At 39.5% G+C, this 9,960-nt stretch overlaps 2 protein-coding genes across 3 annotated transcripts in view; one reads left to right on the top strand and one right to left on the bottom strand.

Annotated features, from left to right (window-relative positions):
• Window positions 1–546: 546 nt before the first annotated feature.
• LOC108693763 (protein ST7 homolog) lies at window positions 547–3,290 on the top strand. 2 transcript variants are annotated; one of them, XM_018202880.1, is made up of 2 exons: window positions 547–1,307; window positions 1,927–3,290. In XM_018202880.1, exons 1-2 carry the CDS (start codon window positions 887–889, stop codon window positions 3,045–3,047), a joined length of 1,542 nt encoding a protein of 513 aa, XP_018058369.1. In that variant the 5' UTR covers window positions 547–886; the 3' UTR covers window positions 3,048–3,290. The 2 variants fall into 2 exon arrangements, with proteins under 2 accessions (XP_018058369.1, XP_018058368.1); XM_018202879.1 differs by having other exon boundaries at window positions 547–1,316.
• Window positions 3,291–3,570: 280 nt separating this feature from the next.
• LOC108693772 (phosphatidylinositol 4-kinase beta) overlaps window positions 3,571–9,960 on the bottom strand; it is a 17,350-nt gene continuing 10,960 nt past the window's right edge. Inside the window, 10 exon segments of the mRNA XM_018202907.1 lie at window positions 3,571–6,041; window positions 6,132–6,604; window positions 6,778–7,154; window positions 7,229–7,522; window positions 7,606–7,836; window positions 7,906–8,036; window positions 8,136–8,302; window positions 8,430–8,564; window positions 8,659–8,776; window positions 8,909–9,852. Of these exon segments, the coding sequence (XP_018058396.1) occupies window positions 5,854–6,041; window positions 6,132–6,604; window positions 6,778–7,154; window positions 7,229–7,522; window positions 7,606–7,836; window positions 7,906–8,036; window positions 8,136–8,302; window positions 8,430–8,564; window positions 8,659–8,776; window positions 8,909–9,852 (3,058 nt within the window). The 3' untranslated portion in view covers window positions 3,571–5,853.

Raw genomic sequence — 9,960 nt, 5'->3', positions numbered from 1 at the left:
TCATAATTTGCGTATTTGTAATTAGCTAATTTGTTCTTATTACATCGTTTTCTACGTCTTGTGGCTTACTTAAGTGTCGAGTCTTTATTGTTATCGCATATTTAACACGCAATCGTGTAATTAATTAATTAAATTAATTTAATTTAATTATTATTTTTTTGATTGAAAAATATTTTTTTATAAAAAACTGTTTATATTAATATATAAAAAATTTGTTTTACTACCCATGAAAAAAAAGATATAAAAAAAGATATAAAAAGTGAGGACCAATTGATTGACCATCTAACTCCATCTAGTGACGAATAAACAAATGCAAAGCGAATACAATAAAATTGTGTTGCCATCTATCGCCATTGGATGCAATTAAATAGTCAGCAACAATAAGAAACTTGATAATTTCTCCTTTATCAATCAACATGATTCGACATTTTGCAGCGCGCGACTTTTTCTTTCGATTTTATCCCTTATCGACCGAGGAAGAATTTAACCGTTTCGTATGAGATTGTGGCATGTTGTCAGCATTGACATCAGCATCGGTCGAAAATATTTACTACGCGCCGGGAGACGCCAGGACTGTGGAGGACTGAGAGGAGACGCGTGACGATGCACGCGTGCCGAATCGAATAACCGAATAATCATCTAGCAATTTTCTCTTCAGCATACGACACGAGTTTTGTGGACAGATTGGATACGTTAGCGGATTAGCGGCACGACAGGAGAGTTCGCGTAGAGTCTTGCTGTTAGTCATCGTGTTCCGGATGTCGCGCGCCGTGTGGTAAACAGCGGTGAACACTGGTGTCTCGCGACGACCGTGGCGGGAAAGCGACGACTGGTCGTCGCTAATTTGTAACAAACGCGCGGAGCTTTTTCTCTCGAGCGAGTACAAATGGCACTGCTATTCACCAGCATGTGGGACTCGACATTGCTCCTGAATACTCTAACCCCAAAATTCTACGTCGCCCTCACCGGTACGTCGTCCCTCATCTCCGGTTTGATTCTCATCTTTGAATGGTGGTACTTCAGGAAGTATGGTACTTCGTTCATCGAGCAAGTGTCACTGAACCACATCTCGCCGTGGATCGGCGGAGGTGACAACGCTAACGATGGCAATGGTACAAGCCTCAGCAACTCAGGAGGATCCTCCAATCATCAGAACGTGCCCGAGTGTAAGGTCTGGCGCAATCCGATTAATCTCTTCAGAGGCGCAGAATATCAAAGATTTTATTGGGCCACTAACAAAGAGCCTCTCACATATTATGACATGAACTTATCTGCACAGGATCATCAGACATTCTTTACCTGTGAAGGTGATACTGGTATGATCCGAATACATACCTTATTTGTTCATAAAAAAACACTTAGAAATATCAGTTGTTGATATTCTGAATTAAATGTATAATTATTTTAATCATAATATATCTGTATGAAAAATTTAAATATTAGTAGGGATGCTTTCCAACAAAAAAATTTAAATTCTTTTTACCTGAACTTTTTGCATTGTTTATTTTTCTTCCTTTTCCCTGAACATTGAAGAAAAAGAAAAGAGTAAAGATGAACTATGTAAGAAGTTCAGCTTAAACAATATAAGTTATTACATTCTTGTGTTTGCCAATGTTAAACAAAGATGAAATATAATCACAAAGATTATCTTATAGTAGATCTGTTTTTTTTTTAGCTAAACTTTTTCCATGTTCTTCTTTCTTCCTTTTCTCTTTATATTAAAGAAAAGAAAAGAGAACAAATGAACTGCATAAAAAGAATTTAAAAGAATAGGTCTTCTGTATCTCTTGTTGAAAAGCGCCATAAATTAAAAATACTTATTGTTAATTTCAAGATGTTTGATCAATTAGAGATTAATTCTGTTCTTTTGATCTTAGATATAAGATATTTTGAGAGATACGTAGCTAATAAATTCTTCTCTTATAGGTAAAGCAGAGTACGAGATCATGCAAACAGCTTGGAGAGAGCGCAATCCAGTAGTGAGGATACAAGCGGCACACAGTGCTCTCGATCGTAATCCTGATTGTGCACCAGCTTATATTCTTCTTGCGGAGGAAGAGGCCACTACTATCATCGAGGCGGAGAAGATCCTGAAACAAGCTTTGAAAGTGGCTGAAAACAATTATAGGAAATCACAGAATACTCAACACCAGGGATCCATAGCTGAGGCAATACACAGAAGGGATACGAATGTATTAATCTACATCAAAAGAAGACTAGCAATGTGCGCGAGGAAGTTAGGAAAACTTAAGGAAGCGGTGAAGATGTTTCGTGATCTCACAAAGGAGGTACCGCCCATCATGAATGTATTGAATATCCACGAGAATTTGATCGAGACCCTATTGGAGATGCAGGCATACGCGGACGTGCAAGCTGTTCTAGCCAAGTATGATGACATCAGTCTGCCCAAATCGGCAACTATTTGCTACACAGCGGCGTTGCTGAAGGCCCGTCTGGTGGCAGACAAATTTTCACCCGATATTGCTAGCAAACGCGGTCTGACCACCGCCGAGATGTCGGCAGTGGAGGCGATCCATCGGGCTGTAGAATTCAATCCTCATGTACCCAAGTATCTCCTGGAAATGAAGCCGCTCATCTTGCCTCCCGAGCATGTGCTAAAACGTGGTGACTCCGAAGCGATTGCGTACGCGTTCTTCCATCTGGCACATTGGAAGCAGATAGAGGGTGCCCTAAATTTACTCCACTGTACTTGGGAGGGCACGTTCAGGATGTTACCTTATCCACTTGAACGTGGGCATCTGTTTTATCCATATCCAACGTGTACTGAATGCGCCGACCGGGAACTCCTGCCATCGTTCCACGATGTCAGTGTCTATCCGAAGAAGGAACTGCCCTTCTTCATTCTTTTTACCGCCGGTCTGTGCTCGTTCACTGCACTGTTGGCTCTGTTGACTCATCAATATCCGGACACCATGGGCGTAGTCGCCCGTTCGATGCTTGCCTGGTTCTCCCATCCGTTTTATTATCTTCTTGACAAACTAGCTATCTTGCCCTCTAACTTATTGCAGCAGCTCTCTAGAATATAAGGCTGTATTTCCATATGATCTCCATTAATATAAGGACTTATTGTGATACTTGCGACATACTTATTGCTTTATTTCTATTGTAGGCGTCTTTATGAGGTATGTAAATGTGTAAAAGTTCCAATTTACAATTTTTGTCGTGACTGATACCGTACTGATATCTTGTAACGACGATTATGTGTTTATGTACCGTTAAGTTCGAATCTGAACTCGAAACAACGGACAATGAGTATAACAGTAATAAGAATTTTAGGCAGTAACGTTTTTGTTACGCGTATATATAATATATATATAAATTAGTAATATATATGTATGTATAAAATACGAAATAATTATATAGACTATGTATAATATCGATATATTGTATAATATATGCGTATATATATATATATATATTATATAATATATTATTATATAAAATGAGGAAAGATGTATCATCGATCAATCATTACATCACTAGTACTGATATGCAGTTATACAAATTTATGCGAAGTAGCAGTTGGGTGCTAAATAAATTGTCTTTGTTTTTATCGCATTCATATTTATTCAATGATGGATATTACCAATAGCTTGTAGTGAGGTGAAAGATCAAGGCAAATCAGAGATCTTGACATTTCACGTGTCGATAGAACAGGAAGTAAGTTCGGCCATTTTCAATCGACCAAGGGTAAAAGGATTAACAATCCTTTTGCGTATCCTTTCGCAATCATTCTTACACAGCATATAACAACGAGAATGTTAATATCCTTCACGTAATTATACGTATTATATATTATACAATTTTTACGAGAGCCCGCCGAAACCAAAAAGTAAAAGACCACCAACGTGTTACAAGTATCGACGGATTAGTTTCGCATTCTCTCAATCATCCTATAATCATATCCGATTTCTGGTCTGCCTGTCTATTGTGAGACGGTTATGATAGAGAAGAGACAGCGGGAGCGAGAGAGAAAGATATAAGACACTTGGAAGTCAGAGGGCCCAGGTCTCTCTGGTACTCCGGGCTGGCTCCAGCCGCAACTTTGATTTTGTTTCGAAAACATTCATTCTCGATTAAATTCTTAACTGATATAGTATAATAAGGTGAGATAAAATTTGTCATTTCATATATATGTACAATATCTCTTTATAGTTTATCTATATATATCTATATAATTTACTTAAACGGACATATGTACGTAAAACGTCACGCGAGGAATTACGATTAAATAATTATCCTCCATAAACACAGCTACTGCGCTTCTGGCATTCACAGCTATGGGAAAGGAAGGGAGAGGGAAGGGGGAATGAAATGTTTACGTAATATAAGAACATGTAAAAACTTTCAAATGTGATCCTTAAGATTCGCTATAGTATAATGCTTAGTCCTTAATTTCATACCGCGTGTACAATTAGATGTATTTATCGAAGAATTACTAATCTACGAAATAGGAAATATTTTGAGTATTCGCCTCCCGCTAATGTCCGAGCCTATGTTTTGTACGTAGCCTTCTCGCGCACTTGCTAAAATTACGTTAGAATTCCCCGGGGATGGAAATTCGCTGATTTTGCCCTACCGTTTAGTAGGCTCTTTTTATTGCCGCGAATTATCTACGAAAGTCCACGCAATTTCTCTCCATTTTTTTTCTTTGCTATATGTACAAATTACAGATTGTCCGCTTCACGCTCAATCAGCTCCATGCTAAGATTGCCACGTTAACACGTCACTTCACTGTGTCTAGGTTTAATCGTCTTCACGTTCCTCTACACAAATAAGGCACCTTTAACAAATTACGCTTTATATAAGCTACACTCGATTTAGCAGTCCAACGCCCTCAGTCAATGACGTCACGTCTGCGCTGCGGCGATAGCTATGCGGCTAATTCGCAATTTGTCAATCGAGGCATACGTAAACAACAGCAGTCTTAATGTATCGAACAAAAAACGTTATATATAGTGAATATATGTAATCAACTGGATACCAAAATTCTCATAGATCATTTCCTTCTTTCATCACCTAATTTCTCAAACGACGATAAATATTTTTAACTTTCAACGAAGCGCGCTCACCCTTCAACTAAGTTCATGTTCTCTTAAGATATTCATATATTCCATTCATCTAGCGAAGTTTCTTAATTTATCAAACATCGAGATCGCTTTGAATTCTGCTAAAAATATTTCATATCGTTTTTGCCCACCACGAAAGCAAGGAATAACTCGAACTCAAAGAATAGCAATCTATTCGAATTCTATACGTTTAGCCTAATCGAGGCTATCTACATGTTCAAGAGGAAAGCGGTTTTTCCACTCTAAAACGTCATTTGTGCTTGTGGAATGCTAGAAAACAGCGTTGTCCAACCGAAATTTCAGCTCACGTGCCCAGAAAAAGCTTTCTGCCTTTTCCTCTGCTATCGTACAATCATTATGCAAAATTACAGTCTTTATTTACATAATGAAACTAAACTAGAAGCTTCTCAAAATATAGGATATTAAGCATATAGGAATTTAGGCAAACATGTTTATCGAAAAATTGAGAAAATATCTCTAAAGCCAATTAGAATAAACAGCAATACATAATGAAATCAAGTCTTTTTTACGTTACCGTATTTTTATCATAACTTGTGAATATACGAAATACAAATTACTCGACACGATAGATTGACTATATGCTTCCTGGCCGGCACGTAACTGCCGATTGGTCAACAGAGTTATTAAATAGATGTAAAAATTGTGGAAGAAGTACCACAATATATATTGATGTCCTTCCTTTTTATCACGAAAGAGTTTTAACCGAAACGTGATAGACAGAGAAGATTAGTTAATCTTGATATTAAAGAGTACCGTTTGCGAAATATTGATATCGATCATAAAGTTTAGTGGACCACGAGTGAATGCTGCCTTCGACTAAATCCTCAACATGTCGACGTAATTGATCCTCCGTTAATGTGAGGTGGAATCTATTCTTGAGACCTTGAACAGTTGCCGCTCCACCACTGCGGAAACACGGAAGCTGAGAGCCTATGGGAAAAAATCAATAAAACCTATTGAAATATGCGGGTTAAAAGTGCACGCCAACAAATGTATGAACGAACAGTCTTTATTACTTACCCGACAACATAATCTCAACGAGGTTAACTATCTTCTCCATGTGCTTCCGCGCCGCAATTAAGCCTTGAAGAATGAGGCTTTTAAATTCCTCGAAGAGCTTGGATTGATTGCCACCCATCACCTCGACAAATTCCGGCGTCAGTTTAAATGGGCTAGTTTCAAAGCCGAGATTTCGCGGCGAAGTTGACAAAATGAATCCAAAATCTATGTGGATTAGATGACCATCACTGTGCAACAAAATATTGCCATTGTGACGATCTTTTACTTGAATAAGATAGCTGACGAGGCAATATGCGGCACAGCTCTGAATAAAATTTCTCTGCGCCATGCGGAACGTTTCTGAGGTAAAAGGGCCGAATTCTCGTTCGAAATATTGGAAAAGTGTTAATTGGCACTGCTTCTTTACTTGGTGGAGTGAGACGGTGTTCAGGATAGGTTCAATCAGACCACTGTCGTTTGACAGACATAGTATTCTGTGACAAAAAATCAAATTGTCATTCAAGAGCAGAATCATTGAATATTATTATACAACGAATTTAATATATTAACAAATTATATATCAGTTAATAATTATTTCCTCAATAAAAGAGAAGAACAATTAACTTTTTTCACAAGACGAAAATTTCCAATAGTAACTCGCACTTACTTATATGGTCGTACCCAAAGGGGCACTTGTTCGTCTTGCCAAATCTTTTGCAACATTGAGAGTAACTGTGAGGCGAGAAGTTCTTGTCTGAGATCATCACCGCATTTTACGATAACCGCGAGTAATCTCCAAGATGCCAAGTGCCCATAAGGACTGGAAGCTCTTATGCGTCGTTGTTTCTGCTCCCATGGCTCCTTGAGAACTGCTGCCGATGGATCCTCGGGATCATGACTGAAAGTTGCGCTCGGCGTAGCTGCCATTTCGCTTAATCTTCTTTTGATGTCGCCTGGTACAAAGATTGGTTCTCTGCTATCGGATGATTCTTGACTCAATTGCGATATGGTATCCCGATCTTTTGGTTTACGAAGCTGTAAATACTGAACAAATGGAAAAATTAAAATATAAATTAGAATTAAAGAGATATATATAAGGTTACTCGAATAAAATATACCTGCTGTGTGATCTCGTCGTCTTCCTGACTCCAACAATCATTAGGATCGTCATCGGGGAAATTAAATGCCACATCTGTATTTCTAACAGAATAAGGTGAGACATTTTTTACAGGGGTTTGTCGTATCGCCGAATTCTGTTGACTATCTGAAGTGGATATGTTAGACTGTTCGCCGCCTGTCAAGTTCTCCTCAGACTTAGTATGCCTTAACGAGCTGCCCATTATTTTCGTCGGCACAGGCGATGTATATAAATCCTCCACCTCTAATACTTCCACATATATTATATAAGGTGCCTAGAATAGTATCAATATAGAAATCGATATTCAAGTGACAAATTTTGCAGTAGTGCTGAGAAAGTGAAACGAAATGTCTGCACCTTATCTTTGCTATTAAGAACGGCGGCGTATTGTGGCGGAACTCGCACGATATGATGCGGTATCGTACTGTGCAGAGGAAGCCACACCCTCGCAGGGAGATTCAAATTAAGCGTATTGAGCTCTGCCACTAATTGAACGGTTTTACTTTCCTTTGTTGGGATAGTCCCGAGCAATTTACCAATTGATATTAGAGCTTGAATAAATTCGAGTTCTGGCGCGAGTCGGGGTGCCTGTAGAACATACAAAATTCATTAAAGCTTCAAGTACAACGCTTGATATTTTCGTACAAGATAACTTACATTGCAAAAACAATCAGTTTTTTGGCCTCGCAAATCGTTCACCACACCTTGGCAGGAATAGAAACAGGTACAGCCGTTATCAAACGCTCGACCAGAGCTCAGGTCCCCAAGACTTACTTTATTTATTATACCTTTTGAAGAATATTGAATGATCGCACATTGTGAAAATAATTCACGTAATACATAATTTATTAGTTTAAAATACAAGTCATCTTAATTTAAATAATTACCGGAATGACTACGGCGTATAGTCTGGAATAATCCAGTAGCGTCGGACTGAGATCTTTGGTGGGTTTTCTTATTCGGTGACGTAAGAGTTTGTGTCGAGGGCAATGGTGATGGCGCAGGAACTTGCAATCCAGCAACACGCTGCTTTCGACCCTCATTTCCCTTTGGCCTAAATAACATTACACATAGAAATAAATCTTTACTTCAAATTCATATATGATTATTCCTGAAGCATTAATCTACCAACATTTCCAAAATACAAAAATTTTCCATTGTTTTCTGTTTATTAATCCTACCTGAGTTCATCTGACAGGATGAGATTTTTCAACTTGGTCCCATGAGACTTCTTCTTTGACGGCAAATGAGCATCAGAACTGTAAGCGTCTAGCAGCCAAGCACATTTTAATGAGAAATCTGCCGACTGTCTACATCTGCAAAACATTCATTTAATTTCAATCCATCCGAATCATAACGCCATTCATAAAATAAGTAATCAAGCGATCTTCTAATAAAAATCCTATTTACCTATGGACAAGATATGGATAAAGGACTTCTGTTACATCGTGAAGTTGTATGTACATTACAACTAATTGTGGTAAATAAAAGTCCACATCGTTATCCGGAAAGCTGAACATCTTGTTACCTATAATATATATCATATTTACTGTCACGTTAAAAAAATTTTATTTCACAAAAATGATATTTGGAAAGTTATATGTGATGAAAATAACATTATTCGAATGTGATACGTGAAACATTTTTTCCTGATGTTTACCTAGATAACTCTGAACGCCAGGTTCTTTGGAATTGAACAGATAAGATATAGCCATGGACATGTCAAATATCTGACTCTCGAAGAGTCGCAGCAGACAGCCTTCGGAGGGTTTCGGTTGCTTCGTCTCTTGTTTTTGTCGACGGACGGTGTCCGATTGTTTTTTCACCGTCTCCACTTCTTGCTGCTGCGTTGCAGTCGTGCCGCAACAGAGGGTCATGGCCGCTCCGGCTAATTCGTTCTGGCTCGTATCGGCCACGGACGGCGATGACGACACTTGCATAGCGCCTTGATAAATATCGACGCATTCCTGATAGTTATGTTGATCGCTACTGTCACGTTCTCGCACACTCACGTTTGATCGCGGTTCCTTCGAGCAACATTTAACATCCTCGCACCGAGAACGGTCACCGTTGCTTTCGTTCTCGGGGGATACAGAAGACGCTGGACTGTCACTGAGACGCGTGGACAGTTCTACAGGTGACACCGGCACTGACATCGACACTGATACTACACCGGCACTGTTCTCCATACCGTCCACCGCATCGACCGAATATACGTCACCCGGCTGCGACACGGATGAATCGAGGCTCTCACGGCTGTGCAGATGATCCACACTGGATTCGCGGGTAGCGGGCGCATTCGTGGCGTCGCTCGAGCCGCTGTCAGAGCCACAGAGAATACCAGAATCGTCGGAACCGAGACTGGCCAGATCTTCGCGTTCCCGCGCAGTGCGCGCGCTCTTTCCACATGATCCCGAGGACGACGATGATACCGTTGTCGTCTTAGAGACCGACGAAGGCGCGGGATTCTCGCATTCCGGACTCGGAGTAACGTCCACTTCTGGAATCCGTTGCAAAGCGGAGTCCAAACTCCGATTTCTATGATGGTGTGTCAGCGTCGTTGCGGTCGCCTGAGGCACCGGCGGTAATAGGATACCCATTGATCTAGGAATAATAAGATGTATAACTTTATGATTAATAGTCTATGCATTTCCTCGAATATGCTGTATAGCAGTGTATAGATACTTCGAATTTTGCAAATGTATTTTTGAT

Source organism: Atta colombica, unplaced genomic scaffold (genome assembly GCF_001594045.1).
Source record: "Atta colombica isolate Treedump-2 unplaced genomic scaffold, Acol1.0 scaffold97, whole genome shotgun sequence".
Classification (NCBI taxonomy): domain Eukaryota; kingdom Metazoa; phylum Arthropoda; class Insecta; order Hymenoptera; family Formicidae; genus Atta; species Atta colombica.
Note: the sequence above shows the minus strand (reverse complement) of the source record. Positions and strands in the feature narration are given on the sequence as shown.

Bases quoted from the DNA above. Each gene is read 5' to 3' on its own strand.
- LOC108693763 (XM_018202879.1), top strand. From the start codon at position 887: ATGGCACTGCTATTCACCAGCATGTGGGACTCGACATTGCTCCTGAAT. The intron at 1,317-1,926 runs GTATGATCCGAA...CTTCTCTTATAG, and splicing joins TACCTGTGAAGGTGATACTG to GTAAAGCAGAGTACGAGATC.